Source organism: Arvicanthis niloticus, chromosome 15 (assembly GCF_011762505.2).
Source record: "Arvicanthis niloticus isolate mArvNil1 chromosome 15, mArvNil1.pat.X, whole genome shotgun sequence".
Lineage (NCBI taxonomy): Eukaryota > Metazoa > Chordata > Mammalia > Rodentia > Muridae > Arvicanthis > Arvicanthis niloticus.
Window position 1 is genome coordinate 1,405,570 of NC_047672.1, and position 19,618 is coordinate 1,425,187.

At 48.2% G+C, this 19,618-nt stretch overlaps 1 protein-coding gene across 5 annotated transcripts in view; it reads right to left on the bottom strand.

Annotated features, from left to right (window-relative positions):
• Window positions 1-19,618, bottom strand: part of Prkag2 (protein kinase AMP-activated non-catalytic subunit gamma 2) — a 245,056-nt gene that overhangs the window by 32,906 nt on the left and 192,532 nt on the right. For all 5 annotated transcript variants that reach the window (XM_034519331.2, XM_076913253.1, XM_076913257.1 and 2 more), the window contains one exon: window positions 11,921-11,990. In XM_034519331.2, the coding sequence (XP_034375222.1) occupies window positions 11,921-11,990 (70 nt within the window). The remainder of the gene's footprint in view (window positions 1-11,920; window positions 11,991-19,618) is intronic.

A 19,618-nucleotide genomic window follows, 5' to 3' on the forward strand; every position in this document is an offset into this window, starting at 1 on the left:
TATAAGAAGGCAAACTGAGCATGCCAGGATGAGGAAGCTAGAAAGGCATCAGTTCCTGCCTCCAGGTTCCTGCCTTTGTTTCCCTTGATAATGGACTGTGATGTGGATATGTAGGCCAAATAAATCCTTTCTCCCCAGGTTGCTTTTGGTCATGGTGCTTATCACAGCAATAGAAAGCACATCAGGGCACATAGTCATTGACAAAGCTAGATATTAATAGAACCTCAGGGCTTAAAAACAGAACGAATCCCACTGGTATTTTATTCTATCCCAAGTTTTTTTTGGATTTGGTTTTGTGTGTGTGTGTGTGTGTGTGTGTCTGTGTGTGTGTATGCAGGTGCTCACTCACATACCTGTGTACACACCTTTATGGAAGTCTGAGGACAACTTAAATGTCATTCCTCAAATTCTATGCACCCTGTTTACTGAGACCACCCAGCAACACCCCCTTCTTCCCAGGATACAGAACCCAGACACTAAACTAAAGCAAGTAAGGACCACAGTCAGGTCACAGTAAGCAACAGGTTGACATGAGGACCAGGGCCCACCTAGCAGTTGTTGCCAGCAACAACACAGCTTCCTCCAATCTCTACTGTATTAGGGATCTTGAAAGGGAACCCTGGTCAGCTCTCTCGGCCTTTCCTGAGATGATGGGAGACTCCTGTGTTGCTATAGACTCCTCAGTGTATGTCTTGATATACTTAGGGATCCTTGCCTGTGCCTGGCTTGAGCGCACCGGGCTTTCCACTGCGTAGATTTCTTATGCTTGCACAGTTCTGCCTGTGCCTTACATGTATGCTAGATTCTCTGCTTTCCTCTAACTGCTGCCTTTTCTGGCTCTGACTTATGGACAAATCAGGCCTCACAGAATACCCATCCTTCCTTTCCGGTGCCCAGAGCCGAGTACCATGCCTCTATTGTACAGGGAAAGCCATAGAACAAGTCGCAGAGATCAGTCTGCCTCTGCCTCCCACGTGCTGGCATTAAAGATATGCACCAAGCCACAAGCACTCTTAACTTCAGCCCTGTCCAACTTTTCTTTCCTGTATATTACTTTTGAGAATCTGTTGATAGTTAAGAAAGCTCTCTAATTTCTGACATTTTGTGGTTTCACTCTTCTCTTGAACAGACCTGACAAAGGTTTATTCATGTTATTGCTTTCTCCAAGAATAAGCCTTCATCTTTACTGTGAAGGACTACTTTTCTATGAGATCTTATTTCAGCAGATTTTAGGTGGGAAGAAAGATGAAAGAATCAATTCAGCAAACCACCAGAGGGTGAGAGATCAATTCTGTCAACCAGTGAAGGTGAATTCAAGATGATCAGAAAACACCACTAGCATTCTGCAGTTAGACTATGATGAAAGGCTACCTCGTTCTGGAAGCAGTACCATTTCCCAGAATTCCAGTGTAGGTCCATAATTACATACACTGTTGGGGCTAGCAGCTGAAGCTCCCATTATAGATCCACGGGCTATCTCCGCCATGGCATGCCACTGTTCTTAATGGCCAGAGAGGCTTCTGTCAGGAGATACTATTTCAAGTTATAGGGTATAAAGGCCATGCACAGAACCATCTCAGCAAGGCACCAGCCATGGACGCGTCATCAGTTCACAGGCCTGGAATGACACCTGCCAGTCTGTTTAAAAGACTCAAGGGGCTTGGGGGCCTCAAGCTGAGTGGGAGACAGAATAGAAGGGAGTGCAGGCTCAGGGGGACTGAACCTATAGGGAACTGCAGTACCTCTCCTGCCACCTCTCCTGTCCCATTTCTCTTTCCTTTCCTTCTCTTCTCTCCCCTCCCAATCTCCTACCATCTACCCTCCTTCCCCCTCTTTCCTCTCCTCTTCTCTTACCTCCACAATTGACACAGAATCCTGAGACCAAGTGTATGGCACTCCCTGCCCACTGAGCACGGTGCCTACAGGACCCCACTGCTGGATCCTCTAATCAGTTCAGTTCTGACTCCACCCAGGGTGATATGGGATCCATAGGTGTACGGCTCAGATCCCAGGTCTGCCCACATCCCTGCCATCCCAGGTGCAAATCCGCCTCTGAACCCTATGGCTGATTGATTGGCTATAAATAAATGAAGGAAGGTTCCTGGGACTCTCTCCTTGGGATCCATCAGTTTTCTTGAGGGCAACAGTTAAAGGTTTATCAGGACATACACGGGGTGTCATAAGGAGGGTTTGGGCAGATGCACTGAGATTTCATGGACGCCATGTATCCAGCTATCTAGAAGCTCTCTAGACTCTGTCTTTAACGGTTTTAACGAAAGCCTATTTAGTATGCATGACTAATTGAAACGCAGGCCACTGCTGATCAACCTTAGGCACTTTTTCCTGTCCAGAGGCTAGGAATGGTTCTCAAAAGTCCTAACCCTCAACCCTCTGACTCTGCCCTATGGTTCCCAGTCACTAGCCTCATCCTGAAATGACCAAGAGACAGCCAGACAGCAATCAATATTAGCATACAAAGCACGACCTGGAAGACTGAGGATTTTAGATGTTATGTATGCCAGGGAACCGGTGGGAACCACCACGGTATCTGACTACTTCAAAGGAGCTGAAGCCTCAACAATTATCATTTCTTCTTTTGCTTTTTGCTTTTTGGAGATACAGTCTCTTCTCACTCAGGCTGCCTGAAATTATCCTGCTCAGACTGGATCTGAACACGTGACTCCTACTGCCTCCATCCTTGAGTTCTGGGGTGGCAGACTTACGCTGCCACATCTGGCTCTTTATTTGGGGAATGATAACGTCATCTTTCTGCAGGGTACTCTAAGGTAAACACAATCGTGCTCACCAAGGCTGGCAAAGGGGCAGTAGCCACAGACATCCACCAAGCATGGGCTTTAAGGGCTTTGTAACCTGCTTTAGGGCAGTCATTACAGCTACTGTTTATGGAAGCAACCACGCCCTCATGCTGTCTGTGGTCATGTTACTCAATGCACATATACTCACAGAGGCTTGGTGCTGTTATAGCCAAGCTACCTATGGAAAAACAAAGCTTTAAGTACTTTGCTTAAAGTCCCAGAACTACTAAAACAGGAAGAATAGGACCCCCATCTTGGTCTGACTCATTCTCTTAGTGACTATGACACTAATTATAGAAGCATTTAAAAAAAGGGTGGGTCATCTGTTCAGACTTCAAAGCTAGGATCGCCAATAAGACCAAAGGCCACAAGAGCTGAGACACCCAGTGTGTGTATGTGCATCTTGAGGTGATCACAATGGATGGGAAAACATCCTACAACAGTAATCGATGCAGCAGCAGTATCCCCTCCATCTCCTTTTCTTTCCTTTCTCCTTTCTGAGACAGAGTTGAAGTAGCTCAGGTTGACTGACCTGGACACAGGACCTGGACACACTATGTCTCAGAGGGGGACCTGGACTTCCTGACTCCCCTGCCTCCAACTCTGAGCTGGGATTACAGGCATGCTCCATTTTGCCCATTTTATGCAGCACTGGGGATCAAACCCAGGGTCTCCTGAGGGCTATGCTCTGTCACCAGCCTCAAATATCCCATTTTAGCAAGTTCTTGTTAGCAACTTATTTATAAATGACCAAAATATCAATCTGAAATGAAACAAACCGGGTGGCTTGACGCAAAGTGATATGACATGAAGTTCAGATCTACAGGAACTAGCTTAAGTCGGAGAGAAGGCAGCAGCTCCCTGGACAGACTGACTACAACTACAACTCAGCCCAAAGGACCCCAAATTAGCTCCCTTCCCATGGCTTTCTCCTTTATTATGAAAGATAGGTCAGATTCCTTCTCTCTACCCTTAGCAGAACGCACCTCATTCCCACAAAGAAAAGATCTGGAAGACCCTCCTTCACACAGACTCTGCAAGTAAGCTACATGTATGTCCTACCTCCTGGATTACCTATGACTTGTCCCATCCCCGGACACAGCATGCTTGGACTACACAGATGGGTGGAGATGCGTCCTCATCCCAGAGAGCCTTGGTACCTTCCACTCTCCTTCACTTCTGCACTTCATTCACCATTACCAAAGTCAGCTCTCCCTCACCCGCACAGTGCTTTCAACACAAATAGCTCATTCCCCTCCACCCCACAAGAATCAACCAGCTGAAGTACTCCAGGCTATGTGCGAGTGTGCAGGCTAAAGCTCCACATCAGCTAACAAACATTTATAGAAAATGAAGTCTCTTGGAGCCTGAGATCTAATAACAAAGAAATGCATGTGACCCCATGAAGACACGGAGATACTCAGCGAAGTCTTGTCTGGCTCAGACTTGCAAGCCTGTTCTTTTCTTTTTACTTTCTTCCTCTATGCAATGGAAATGATGAGGCTATCTGCCTCTTATGGTCACTTTAAAGATTAGGTTAAGTGTGCAGGGCTTGGCAAGGAGAGGAGAACGGGGGGGGGTGGGTGGGGGGGTGGGGGGGGAGGGGATGAGTAGCCATTGAGAAGACAGGGACCTGGTGGAGTTGGGGTGTGTGTGTGCACAGGTGTGTGCTCGAGGTGGCAAAGGATCTTAAAGAAGGTTGGAAGGGCTGGAGGGATGATGCAAGAAAGAAGAGGGAAGGAAAGACGGGAGGAGGCAGGAGCAGACACCAAGAACTGGCGAGGGTGCTTATGGGAAGCTGCTAGGCAGGATTGAAGGAGGCAGAGCAAGCTGCAGAAAATCAGCTTGTAGTTCAGCAGACAGATGAAGAGGGCTGGACTGGCAGGAACAGAGACAGGGCCTAGGAAGCAATCCTGAGAGGTGAGACAGGAGTGGGGACATTATCAAACCCAGCTGGCAGACTGAAAGAGGATGGGGGTGGGGGAGAGGAAGAAAGAGAAAGTGTGCTGGCTAGGGCTTGGATTTGTCAATTTGACACAAGTTGATTCATGTAGGAAGAGAGGACCTTCAACTGAGAAAATGCCTCCATCGGACTGGCCTATAGGCAAGACTGTGAAACATTTTCTTGATTAACGATTGATGTGGAAGGGCCCAGTGCACTATGGGTGATATCAATCTTGGGCAGGTGATCCTGGGTTGTATAAAAATGCAGGCAACCCATGAGGAGCAAGGCCTCCGCCTCCAGGTTCCTTCCCTGACTTCACTCAGTGATGGCATGCCACCCGGGATTTGTAAGATAAAATAAACCCTTTCCTCCACAGGCTGTTTTTGGTCCCCAGACAAGCTGATCTCTGCAGCTTGCTCTGCCTCCTTCAATTCTTCATAAGCTTTCCATGACCAACCTCACTTGTTCTTGGGGTCCACTTCTGCCTCTTTCCATCCCTTCCTTCTTTATCAAACTAGGACAGAAAGAGATAGGGAAGAGGGGGAGGAGGGAAGGGGGAGGAAGGAAGAGGGAGAGGAGGAAAGGGGAAGGGGAAGAGGAAGAGGGGAGGAGGAAGGGGGGAGGAGGGAAGGGAGAAGGAAAGGGAGAGGGAGGGAGGAGAAGGTATCAGGAAGACCAGAAGACTATGGGGATCATGGCTGGTCTTGATAGCTAGGCACCCATAAAGGACAGAGGCCTGACCAGAGAGATGTACAGGACATCCTTAGACACTAAAGTTTTGTGGTAAGGAAACCAAATGCTGGGCAGTGTGAACACTGGTCAGAGCCAGGAGTGAGCACTCTCTTAGGTGAGGACAAGTGTGAAGGTACGTAGGCCTCAGATGGAGCTCCAGGAGCATTTGGTTTCTTCTACTCAGTAAGGAAGGGTGACTGCACGGAGCTGTGAGTCATACCATGTTATACTGGCTGCAGAGGGTATCAACAGGCAACCATGGTGAGGAGCCCACCAGGGGCCAAGCCACCTCTCCAGCTGTGTCGGAGAAATTAAGGATGAGCTTTGAGAAGAGAGCACAGTGCGGACCACAAGGTTGAGAGGAGGATGGATGAGGGCTGGCTGCTGTCCACTGGATTTGGGGAAGATAAGTTTCTGCTAACCTTGGCAAGCTTGGACGCAGGGCAGAATTGGGGTAAAGTATAAGGCAGCGGCGACCATGGTAAGAGGGTTTTCTGAAAGGAAGACAACCTCACATAGGCCTCCAATATGGGCTTGACTCTAGGTGAGTACCACACGTCTCTGGAATGTGGCATGCCATCTTAGAGAGGGCCCTTCACTACTTCCCTTCTTGGTTTCCTCTTCTGTGACACAGGGGTAGGGGTGGTAATGCTATGTGCCTTAGGGTCATGTGAGACTCAGCACAGTGCCACAATAAATACCAGTGATTATCAAAAGAATCTAGGAGAAGACAACATTAAAAATGCTTCCAATTTTTCCAGTGATGCTGCCGCTGGACAAGCAACACTGTTCCTCCTTATAGATGACAGGTGAAGCTGGAAGCCACAAAGGGCAAACCACAGGCCCAAGACTCTGGTGAGTGGGATGGAGTTTCCCTTGGGCGGTGACGGGGTCTGGACCACCAGGCCCAGAAGGTAGCAAGACAGTCTTCTGGAGGGAAGTTCACGAGTCCCTAGCAAAGTGATGGGAGATGCTACCTTGGTTCCTGTTGACTTTCTAGTTAGGTCCACGCACTTGCAAAGCCTGGTGATAAGTCTTACTTTTTGTGATCCAAACACTCTATACACTTTCCTGTTTAAACCAGTCAGGGATTTTATTTTTCCCTTTTAGGCAACACAACTTTTTCCTGTCTGTCTGTCTTAGTCTGTTTTTTGCTACTTGGACAGAATACCATGCTTTGAGCACAGTACAGATACTTACTTGGCTCATGCGTTCCTGTGTGCTTAGTGTCCTGCTGGCTGTGTGGTAACGGGGAAAGCACCACATGGCTTAGTACAAGAGGGAGTGGCTCTGTGGATAGAGAGAAAGCCAGACTGGCTTGATCCTTTCCAGCCTAGAGAGAAAGGATCTATACCTGGGAGACCAACACTAATCCCTTCTAAAGATGTGTCCGTCTCTTAAAGATCCATTACCTTTCCCTGTTACACGGGGATTAAAATATCATCCTAGGAACTTCTGGGGGGTAGACCCCCTCAGAAGCACAGTCTACAGGACAACCCCCGTACCTTCTTAAGCCTAGGACAACATTAAGATATGTTAGAACCTGACTTTTGATGTACTAAAACATGGGAAAATGTGTTAGATATGGGGAAAGGTAGGCAGGAAAGTTTTTACTACAGATATTTCATACAATCTTAATTATTCTTGTGGTCAAGAATCAATCTATCCCTTGCCTATAAACTCAGAGAAGGTGAGAGTTCAGAAAGCACAGACAAACCTTCTGAACCTGTCACTTTGACATGTCTGCCACCAGAGGTCAGCACCCCTCACGTCACAGACAACGAACTGGCAGGCTGACTCTGCAGTCTCACTTTTAAAAGCTCTGAAAGCCCTAGTGAGATGGAAAGACTTCATAGGTTACTCCCTCCCTGCAGAGGCAACCGAAGCCATTTATATTTTCCTTGAATTTCCTATCCTCATGAAAATGTAATACCTCATGGGAACTGTGTGCCTGTTCATGTATGGTGACCCCATGGAGTGCCAGACTGCTGCAATGTCCCAGGTGTGCCATCTCCACAGAGAACCCATCTTCGCTCACTTCAGGTCATTACTTCCCACGAGGTAAGAACAGAGGGTTATTAGTGGGCACAAGTTTTTGTTCTCTCTCTCTCTCTCTCTCTCTCTCTCTCTCTCTTTTGTACACTGCTTATTGGATGCTCTGGAGTCTGACTTTCAAGCAGGAATGGCAAGCAAGCAAGTGGTTGCCAAGTGCCAGGCCTGTGTTTGGCAGACACAACTCATAATGATAACAATACTAAAACAAAGTTTCAGCAGGCTCTGTGGATTACCCAAGGCAGCCAAGTCCTTCACAGGACAGGGCCTTAACTCTGAGATGTTTTACTGGAAAATGAAGTGTGGTCCCTGTTCTTTCTTTGTGTGTGCGCGCGTGTGTGCGTGTGTGCGTGTGTGTGTGTGTGTGTGTGTGTGTGTGTGTGCATGTGTTTGGGTGCATGTGCAGGTAAGGGACAGAAGTGGCCAGTGGGTATCTTTTTCCACTGCTCTCCACCTTAGTTTTTGAGATAGGGTCTCACACTGAACCTGGACCTTGCCAATTCGTTTGGTCTGGTTGGCCAGCAAGCTCCAGAGATCTGCCTGTCTGCACTTCCCAAGTATACAGCGATTACAAGCCTGTATTGCCATGCCCAGCTTCTTTATATGTGGGTGCTGAGGACTGAGTTTAGATCCTCATATTGCTGTTTAGTTTTTCTGTCTACCTGACACCAGCTGGAGTTACCTGGGAAGAGGGAACCTCAAAAGAGAAAATACCTCTATCCTACGGCCTTTAGGCAAGTCTGTGGGTATTTTCTCAGTGACTGATGTGGGAGGGCCAGCCTATTGTGGGTGGTGCCTTCTCTGAGCACCTGTATCCTTCTATCTTGGGTGAGACAAGAAAGCAGGCTCGGAGAGTCAAGGAGAAGCAAGCCAGTAAGCAGCATCCTTCCTGAGGAAGTCCCTCAGCTCCTGTGGTCAGGTTCCTGCACTGACTTTCCTTCACAATGAGCTACAAGCTGTGGGGCAATAAATCCTTTCTTCCCTAAGTTGCTTTTGGTCATGGGGTTTGTCACAGCAGCAAACACAACTGACTGAGCTATCACCCCTGCCCCTTCCTTACTTCTAATCAAAGGGGACTCAATTAGCCCGGCTTCCCACACCAAGACTGCATATGCATGAGGTCTGGAATCTGCCTGGTGAACCTTGAGGGTGGGATGGAACCCAGGGCACTGGTGTGGGGACAGATGATGAAGGTGAGGAGACACTAATCAGCAAGAGCAGGAAAACACCACTGCCGCAAGCCACCTTAAACCTGAACCTCTACAAGTCCCTAGACTATGGGGACAAGCTGGTGAATCATGCCAGGGTTCTGGCAGGCCGAACTTCGAGGCATGAGACTGCAGGGGGATGATCTTTATAGCAGCCGAGGCTATGTTCAGGTTCAGACCTAGCTAAGAAATAAATTTGAGGCAGTTAGGATGGATAAACACAGACGTGAAAATGATGTGACAGGCCCCAAAGTTTAAAGAATTAAAAAACGCAAACACATAAAGTGATGGCTCTGGAGACGTTCTGGTCTCGAGGCTTTGCACTCATCAGACCGCTGAATTCCCCGAGCATCGTAAAGCAAGTACAGACATTTACGGTGGCCACTGGGATCCTCGAGGTAGACCCAACAGAGCAGAACAGGGGACGAGGCAAAGACACACAGACAGACAGACAGCTTCAGAGAAGATGAGATTTGGGGTGAACACTGAAGCTGTGGTAAGATGGGGTGGGGGGCAGAAAGGGTGATGGACACGCTGAGCGTCAAGAGGAGCAGGGCTTGCTGGGCTACGTCTAAGAGCCAAAGCTGGCCCATTTCATAAATCCGTTTTCTTGGGCCCCAGCCCTACTGTGTTTGGCCTTGTGCTGCTTTCTTGCAAAGGGGGCAAACTGGGTGGCTAATGCAAAGCCTAAGATGATCTAGCCCCTTTGCTGCATCTGAAGACCCATGACCTGGAGCCTCACTCTTTAAAGGGAAGCCTGTGAGCCCACAGAGAGAAGGCACACCAAGGCTGGCATGAGGAAGCATTGGGCTCAGAGAGGCACTGAGAAGACAGGAGAGCAGTGAGCAGGAGCGGCTCCCTCATCAGTGTTGGGGGTAACAATGGGCCAACCTTGCTGTGCTGGCCTCCCTTCTACTCTTCTTTCCTCCAGCTTTACAAACACCTTTGAACGCCTTCTGATGACTGGAACAGAGTTGAAATTTATTAGAAAGTAGAAAAATAGCTGTGGCACAACACTACCAGTTATAACCAATGTGTCATCTCTAGGTCATGCCTCCAGATGTGTAACCGAAGACGCTAACAGGGTAATAAGGAAGGTGAAGGATGAACAGGGCCTATTCAATCCAGACCTACTCTGTGGACGGTTAGCACTGGCTCCTATAACACTTAAAGGTGTGATGTCTCACTGTTGCAACTTCTCTCTCTCCTTCAAACAAGCGGCTTTTCTGAATTTCAGATGAATGAACACTTTAAAGTTCCAGGGAAACAAAGCGCTGTTCTGGCCAACACCGGTCCCTCTTCCAACTCAGCTTCACAGTAATTGTTTAATATTCTGCCTTCTTAAAAAAAAAAAAATCTAGAAACATTTGACAGGGTTATTAAGTGAGGTTCAGCTTAAAGTAATGACGGTAATACAGATAAAAATAGTTGGGCGAAAAGGGGGCACTCCTTTTTAAAAATTTTTATTTTTAACATGCTGGCTTTCGCACTGTACATTCATGACACAGGCAATCCAGAGGTGAAAGGGTGGGTACGAAGCGAACTTAATGTAAATCCCAAGGAAAGAGAAAAGCCACGAAATCTATACTAAGCGGAATCGCCATGTTAAGATTCGCTAAAATAAAAGCCTTTTAAAAGTCCGTGGATTTTGGCTAATGGCACCGAATAAAAGTAACATTTCAGAGCACCGACTATGGGTTCTCACTGAACCCTCAAAGCACGAGGCCATCAGCTCTATTACAGACAGGATGAAACGAAGGCACAGGGAACTCACACCGCTTGTCTGGGGCCTGTCAGCCAAGAAAGGAGGGATGGACATGAACACGACGAGTCTGGGTTCTCTCACGTGAAGCTCCACTCTGGGAAGTCTCGCTTCAATCTCTACAGGTTTAGACATCCCATACCACAAACCTGGCAGACAGTGGCCACTACCTGCTGGGCAATATAGGAACACCAAGGGATCAGGAGGTGCAACCAAACGAAGACACAGGCTTATCTTTTGATAGGACAAACCACAAACGAAGCTCAGGAAAATTCTGAAACTCACCATTTGTTAATAAACGAAAACATTCCTATAGACATGTTATCTTTAGGCCAACATATTTGTGAAGTGCTACAGTGAAGCTACAACAGGCACTGGCCTAATGCTATCAGGGTAGCACTCCCCGGCTGGTTGAGCATGCTTATTTAAGTAATTGCCTGAACATAAATGAACAGGGGTATTAAAGTAAAGTTGGCACAAGGGACAGCATCCACACAGCCCATTCTTTGTTCCAGGCCCTTCATTTTGTCAGTACTCTTGGAAAAAGGAGCAGCCCCTAAATAAATCATTGAAGTACACAAGACTGCATAAGGCCTTTTATAGTCTCCAAATGGTCATGCAGCTTATATAAAGTTCGTTTTCGACTTCCCTGTTTAAATGTTAGCAGCCTCAAAATAAGATCCAGGCTATTTACCTGTAAGAAGATATTATTTAAAAATAGGGCAGGAAGAATAATAACCAGGCGACAGGAGAGGAGACGGGATGGTCAAGTGTGAAGGGGTCGCATGGTCTCAAACCAGTTCAATGAGCCACTTCGGGTTTGTCGATTTAACTTTACCCATTTGAGGGGGAGGAGGGGAGAGAGACACACCCTACTGGAGGTATTTCCACAAATACAGATAAGGAAACCGGTTTGTTATTTGAAGGCATGGGCTGTCCATATGATTCCGGGGTGTCCTCGGGGCGCACGGTGACATGCACAATTGGGGCTGCATGACACCTGGCTCTCGCTCGAGTTCGGGTGCGGAGGACAAAAGGGCCGTCCCTTGGAGCGCGCGGGCGGCTGCTCCCGGGATCGGGGCTGCGTTCCCCAGAACCCGGCTGCGTCCCTTGGAGCGGAGCTGCAATTCCCCGGAGCCGGACTGCTTTCCTGAGAACCGGACTGCATCCCAGAGCGGGGCTGTGTCCCCTGGAACCGGACTCCATCCCCGGAACCAGGCTGCAAACCCAGAACACAGCTGCATCCCCAGGAACCCGGCTGCTTCCCCGAGGCCGGGTGCTTTCCTCAGAGCGGGACTGCGTCCCCAGGAACCGGGCTGCATCCCGGGAACCCAGTGCTTCCCCGGAGTGGGCTGCAGTCCCGGTGCCCGCCGCCGGCAGCGCAGGGCGCGGGTCGCGCACTCACCTTCCTCCTGGAACTCCAGCTTCTCCAGCATGCCGGCTTCCGCGGGTCCCGGGGCCGCCGCCAGCGCCGCCTGAGGGGGAGGAGGAGGAGGACACGGATCAGCATGGGCCGCGGCGCTCCAGCTTCTCTCGCATCGGGAGGAGGGGCCTGCAGTGGCGGCGAGCGCGCGCGGCGGCGGGCGCGCGCGTCAGGCCGGGGTGGAGCGCGTCCGGGCCCAGGCCCGGCAGCCGCAGGTGGGCCGCGATGGCACGCTCCGCTCCCCCCTGCGCCTTTGGTACGGCCCGCGAGCAAGCGTGGGAAGGGGGAGCGGCGGCCCCAGCGCTTCGTTCGCCGCGCGCGCCAGCGGACACGCGCGTCCTCGCGCAGGTGTGGGCCCGTGGGCACCCGCCGCACCCTCAGCGGGTGCGCGCCTCCCTCTCGGGACCCCGCGCCGGCGGCGTACCGCTCCCTTAAAAGGAGAGGCTGCCTTCGGGGCCGCGCTTCGCCCGCGCTTTCGCGCGCTCTCCAGTCTCCCCCCTCCTTCCCCCGCGCGGCGGATCTCTTAACTGGCTTCCTCCGCTCTCAGCTCGCTCTTTCCTCACTGCCGCAGCTTGCTGCCAAAAGTTCACACAATTTAAATCTGGCCCCGGGCACGCCCGTCATCCTGCACTTGGGTATCTGAGACTTCCCTACCGCCAACTCCGGTTGGCAGGCGGCGAGGCTGGCAGCGGTCTGCTGCCGGGAAGGGCCGGAGGCTGCGGACAGCCAGCACCTGCCGGGCCACCGACCTGGGAGGGAACTTGTCAATTTTAGGAGCCCAGAAGCAGGAAGCAGAAACCTCTTTAGTATCCTTAGATGGGTCAATTTCTAAATCTAAAGTGTCCCCTCTCAAAAAAAGAAAAAAAAATTAAGATGTTTTGTGATAAAAAAAAATTTGCAGTTTGTCATGCTTTGTAGTGTGTGGGGGGGGGGGGGGACCAAAACCCTGAACACTTTTAAGTTCAGGAGTAGTTTCAAAGCTCTGTCTCACCCAACCAAGTACCAAGAATAAAAAGGCAGATTGGAAAAGACGGTCTGAGGTTGGGAGGATAATGTGAGGTGGGGGACGAAGGAGGAGTTGGAGGAGAGAGAAGGATATGATCAAACTGCATTGTATGTTGGGGGTGGAGGGGTGGTTCAGAGGTTAGGAGCTCTCGATGCACCCACATGGCAGCACACAACAGTCTGTTGTAACTCCAGTTCCAGGGATCTGATACCCTCTCTGACTTTCTGAGGCACCGCATGCAGATGGTGCACACAAACACCCAAACACATAAAATAAAATAATAAAAAAAATCTTTAAAAACATATTGTATGCATGTATGAAGTTCTCAAAGAATAAAAAATTAAAAATATTAAGACACTCTACTTGTGAAGAAAGAAACGAAACCATCCAAATTGTAGGCTATCCATATATAAAAACCCAAAGAAAATTAATATATAAAATAAACACAGGAAGCCACATACAGAGTTTATATCTAAAAACTGCACAGTGGGTGAGGTGAACGCAGAGGGAATCAAGGGAGGGGGAGGGGCACCCCACATTCAGGGACTGGAAGATTTAGCATAATGTCAGTTACCCACCAAGGTCATCTCTGGGTTTCTTTCAATTCTGGTCAAAATCCCAGTAACTCTGGTTTGTAGACACAGATAAGCTGATTTTTAAACGCACACAGGGAGGGGCCACACTTCCCAACATTAAAGCCTGCAGTGAGGACTGGAGAGAGGGCTCAGTGGCTGAGGACCCACCACCCTCCTGAAGAGGACTACAGTTAAGTCCTTAGCACCCACATCCATGGTTTACATCTGTCTGCCACTCCAGGTCCCAGGGCCTTCTGGCACTTGCCTTCATGTGCTCAAACCCACAGAGAGGCACCTAATTCACATAAATTACAAAGCAATCAAGGTAGGCTGGGTAGGGTGGCGCTAGCCTTTAATCCCAGCACTAGGGAAAGGGGGGGGGTCAGGTTGATCTCTGTGAGTTCAAGGGCAGCCTGGTCTAGTTCCGGGACAGCCAAAGTTATCCCAATTAAAACCTGTCTCAACACCCCTCCCTCCCCAAAGAAGAAAAGACGACCCTGTCTCAAAAACCCAGCCAAACAAAGCAAATCTTTTTTTTTTTTTCTTTAAAAAAAGCTTACAGTATAGCTGCAGTAATCAGGACTGTGTGATATTAGTGGAGAAACAGATAAAATTGCCAACAGCACACCAGCAATGCACCCAAGCAAATATGTGAACCCAAGCTTTGATAACTGCATGAAGGTGCACTCCTAACTAACAAACAAAAGAGGACAACCCAAACTATCCCAATGCCATCCAAAAATTAGCTCAAATTGGGTCATGGTCTTAAAATGTAAACCTTTTAGGAAAACACTTGAGAAAATCTTGGGGCCATAGGATTAAGCAAAGAGGCTCAGACGGAAAACATTCTCCATAAAAGGAAAAAAATTGATAAATTAAATCTACAAAGTGTGAGAAAATATTTGCAAACCACATAGTCAGCAAACGACTAGTGTCTTGAATATAAAAGGATGTTGAAAACTCAGAGGGAAGCTGGTCAGGATGCAGACAGAAACAAGGGAGAGACAATTCACCAGGAGGGAGTGGAACAGAGCAATAAGCACACAGAAGAGGGTCCAGGAAAGCCAGCGCACGAGCTGTCGATACACACCAGCTGTCAATACACACCCATTGGAATGATGTAAACACGGAGACAGCATTCAGTGCTGGTGAGAACAGAACTAAACAGAAACTTGTCTACACTGCTCGGGTGGATAAGAAGCAGAGAGGGATGGAGACATGGCTTGGCAGTTAACAATGCCTTGCTGCTCTTCTCCAGAAGACCAGAGTTCCCTGCACTCCAGTCAGGCAGCTTACAATTGCCTTAATTCCAGCTCCAGGGGATCTGACACCTCTGGCCTCGGAGGGCACTTGCACTCGTGTGCACAGACCACAGAAAGACCTGCACACACATGCACGTCATTAAAAATAAATTTGAAAAAAAAAAAATCCAGAATGAGAGAGTGCTCCGAAAACATCTTGCTGGGTTTTTCTGAATCTACGCACAGTTACGGATCAGGTGTTTTCCTGAGTATTTTTCTAGGGCACCAATGGACACACAGAAAGCTATGCAAGGATGTTCACAGCAGCTGCCTCTACAATTGCCTCAACAGGGAATTCCAGATGCCATTTGATGGCTGACTTGTTAAAATAAGCAAACCATCCATGCCATGGCACATCATGCCAAAACTTCAGAAGGTCCACCAATTATTTGTACAAAAACTTGGTCAAACTGGGTGTGGTAGTTCACATCTTTGATCTCAACATTCTGGAAGCAAAGGTAGGTGGATCTCTATGAGTTCTAGACCAGCCTGGTCTACATAATGAGTTCCAAGCCAGCCGGAGATATGCGGTGAGACCTTGTCTCAAATAAAACTTGGACAAGTCTCCTAGGAATTACGCTGAGTGAAATTAAAGCCATTTCTAAGGGTCAAACATTGCTTTCATGTTACTAAGATGACACAATTATAGAAACTGGGGTCGAATTAGTGGATGACAGGGGCCAGAGGGCAGGGGTGGACAAAAGTAACCATGACTTTAAAGAAAGGTCACCTTGAGGGACCTTGATGGTAGTGGACCTGCTCTGAATCTTGCTTGTGCCAGAATCCACATCCTGCTTAAGACAGCGCACTACCTTCTCCCCATGAGCAAAGCCAATGAGAAAGGACAGTTGGGATTAATAAATGTATTTATTGGAAAAAACAGCTCAGCCTGTAGTGCAGTGGTTTTCAGTGTATCAAGAGTCAAGCAACCAAGTTTACAATCTTTTCACTGTCCCACAGGGCGACTGCGCACTCACAATCTTATTTCCTGCTGGCTGCTCACCCCCACTGTAGGGCTAACACACTTTTGTCCCTACTGGTTCCTACCCAGATGTCATACACAGGGGGTCACCCATCCTGTTGTCTTTTGTAGCTGCTTTCTGAAACTCTTCCTTGGTTATCATTGAATAGTCTCCCACCGTGCAGACATCACACCTAGACCATCCCTCCAGTGGTGAACGGTTCACTTGAGTGGTTCCCACCTTTTGTCTGTTACAAACATTCATGTTCACATGTCTGTGTGGACATGTATTTTCCTTTTGGGAAGTTAAACACCCCAGGAATAGAGTTGCTAGGTCATATTCTATTGACTACTTCATGTTTAACATTTGAAGAACAGCCAAACTGAGTTATACCATGGCGCTGGCACTTGCCAGCAGTCCATGAGGGTCCAGCTTCCATTAGAGACACATAGAGGCTCCATAGTGTGCCATCTGAACCTTCTGCTCTCTCAAAAGATCAAGTCTGGTGATAAACTCGTAAGTGCCGAGTAGTCTCACACTTCAGAGTTTGCCTTCTTGTTTTTGTGGTAATGTTGGTAATGTTGCAAAAAAAAAATTCTTATTCTTTTTTAAAGCTTACTTTTATTTTATGAGTTTTGCCCTAAAATGTATATCTGCACTATGAGTGTGCTTGGTGCCTGTGTTTGCAGGGGCTGGAAGAGGGCTCTGGGTTTCCCAGAGAAGGCCTTACAGAAGGTTGTGTGCTGGGAACTGAACCAGGGCCTTTGAGAGAACAGTACACCCTTTTATCTGCTGAGCCATCTCTCCAGTCCCTGCTTCCTGGGTCCTTCCTGGTCATCAATGTCACCTTGCATTCTGAAGAGCTGATTCTTGGGAGACAAACATGGGCAGGAAACAGAGGCAGGAGCTGTGTTCCTACAAAGCGATCCTCAGTAAGAGAACCGGAAACTGCGATTACCCAGCTCATGTGCCCACTACTCGCTCGACAATGGATGTACAGCCGCAGCCTGAAATGTAAGTAGTTCTAGGTAATAAGCTAGTGAAACCAAATTTATGTTCATGAATTTTTACTTGGCAAGAAAACACATTTCTCAGAAAGACAGCTACGGAGCAGTAGGAGAAGACAGATGAAATACTGTTCTCTCACACTGCCCTTTTCAAAAGTCAAGGGCCTTTAAAGCTCTCAGACACCTGCATGAATACCTACAGGGTCCAAAGAGGGCCAATTCATGGGCAGAAACGATTGAAAGTTGGTGGTCCTCAGTTGCCCTTCTATGGCAATGTTTTCTTAAAGTCTCAGCAGACTTTTGCCAGACTTAATTTTAGCTGCTCTGGGCAGGGAGGGAAAGCCAGGGCAGGAAAGAGGGGAAGGAAGGGCTTAGTGTCACCCCCATATAGAAAGAGGGATGTGTGCTCATCCATCACAGTCGGTCAGGACCTGGGGTCTGGAATTAGAAAAACCAGACAAATGGTGTACCCCAAATTTCCTGACAGTCAATCTGAGGCCAATTTCCCCAGGGGAGCTGCATGGCTCTTTTGGTGATAGAGGCATGGTGTTCCCCTTGCTTCTGTGTGACCACTGGGTACCTTTCTACCTGAATGCCTTTTGCCTCTTCAGCCAGTCTGAGGCTCCAGGGCTCTAGTGTGGCGAGAGGAACAATTTGCTCTGCATTAGATTTTACTGAAGGGATGCTTGCAAAAAAAAAAAAAAAAAAAAAAAAAAAAAAAAAGCCATTAGAAACGTGGCGTCCTGGCTGGTGAAAAGTGCTGAATTATTAAGATCTGTTACATAACTGTGCCTGGGGAATGAGAAATATAGTATTCTGAATAACTCTGAAGGAAAAGCTTCACTCAGATGCATAATCATAAAACAACTGCCAAAAAAGTACCCCTGGCGGAGCAAGGTTCTGTGAGGTTGCTCTGCCTTAAAAAACAAAGAAACCTTAAATAGCTACTTACTGCAAGAAATAAACTGACTGTAAATACAGGAGAAGAAGCGCCTCAATAATTTAGTGCACTGAACAGAAGTCACTGCTCGTCTCCGACTGTCTCTAAGTGACTCTGGCTGCCAGGGCATCCTCCTGGGGGTCCAGGTGACACTTGCTTCTCTTTCCCTCATGTTTTCTCTAAATGTCTGCCTCATACTTCTGTGTACAATGTGCTAGTATGGAGCTAGCCTGGGCTACGTCTCTTCCTGAAGCTGTGAATGCTGCCCAGCACAAAATCCCAACGTTACTTCAAACAGTATGAGATTTGTTGTTCTTGTAGTGAGACAGGGGATCAATATGTAGCCCTGGCTGGCCTGGACTTGATATGTAGACCTTGAACTCAAACAGACCTACCTCCCTCTGCCTCCCAAACAATGGGATTAAAGGTGTTGTGCCACCAAGTACTTTTTGGGTTGTTTGTTTGTGTGTTTGTTTGCTTTTTTGTTTTGTAACTCGGTTGCTGGTAGATGGTAATCTGACTCATTGCAAGGTCGGACACTCCTGCTTGATCCTTGGGTAGGCCAGGCGCCCAGGCAGCGTAATAACCACACAGAATTTGGTCTTCTTCCCCATGGGGCCCCATGAGTCCCACTTGTTCTTTAAGACCTGTCTTTACCAGGAAGCCTCTTCTGCTTCTTCCCTCCTGCCTTCCTGTGGCGATCTACATGAGGATGGTCCCCAGAGGCTCATACGTTTGAATGTTGATTTCCAGTTAGTGGAACTGTTTGGAAAGGATTAAGAGATGTGGCCTGTTGGAGCAGGTATGACATTGTTGGAAGAAGTATGTCACTGGGGTTGGGCTTAGGCCCAGTGCTGCCCACCCCCTCTCTCCCTGTTGCCTACAGATCTGATGTAAAGCCCTCAGCACCATGCCTGTCTGCTTCCTACCATGATGGTCATGGACCACCCTCTAAAACGGCAAGAAAGCCCTTAATTAAACACATTCTTATATGAGAGTTACCATGGTCATGGTGTCTTTTCACAGCAATAGAACAGTGACTAAGACACTTCTCTTCCTCACAGTTTATCTGGTTGGTTGCTTCTTTCGGTAATTTATTTACCTATAATTGAATGCCTTCATTTCCAATGCAGTATGTAAGATTTCGATACGAAGAGGACATGGCTCTACCATTACAAGAACTTTACTGCTTGTCTTAGTCAGTGTTCTATTGCTGTGAAGAGACAGACATCATGGCCAAGGCAACTCTTACAAGGAAAACATTTAATTGGGACTGGCTTACAGTTTCAGAGGTTCAGTCCGTTATAATTATCATTATGGTGGGAGTATGACAATGTTCAGGCAGACATGGTGCTGGAGGAGGAGCACCGTGAGGAGGAGCACCGTGAGGAGGAGCACCGTGAGGAGGAGCACCGTGAGGAGGAGCACCGTAAGGAAGAGCACCGTGAGGAGCATCATAAGGAGCACCATGAGTGCTCTACATCCAGGTCTGCAGACAGCAGGAAGCAAACTGGCTTGAGCTTCTGGGACCTCAAAACCCACCCCCTGGTAACATATTTCCTCCAATAAGACCACACTTACTTTGACAAAGGCCACACCTCCTAGTAGTGCCATTCCCTATGGACCAATATTCAAACATGTGAGTCTATGGGGGCCATTCCTATTCAAACCACCACACCGTTCTGGAGGACCTGAGTTGGATGACACACAAGCAGGTGTAACTCCATCTCCAGGAGATCTGACACCTCTGGTCCACGCAGACACAAGCATTCACATGTATGTACCCACACATAGACACATAATGAAAAACAATAAAAATAAGATTGAAAAATAATTCTCGGCCGGGCAGTGGTGGCGCATGCCTTTAGTCCCAGCACTTGGGAGGCAGA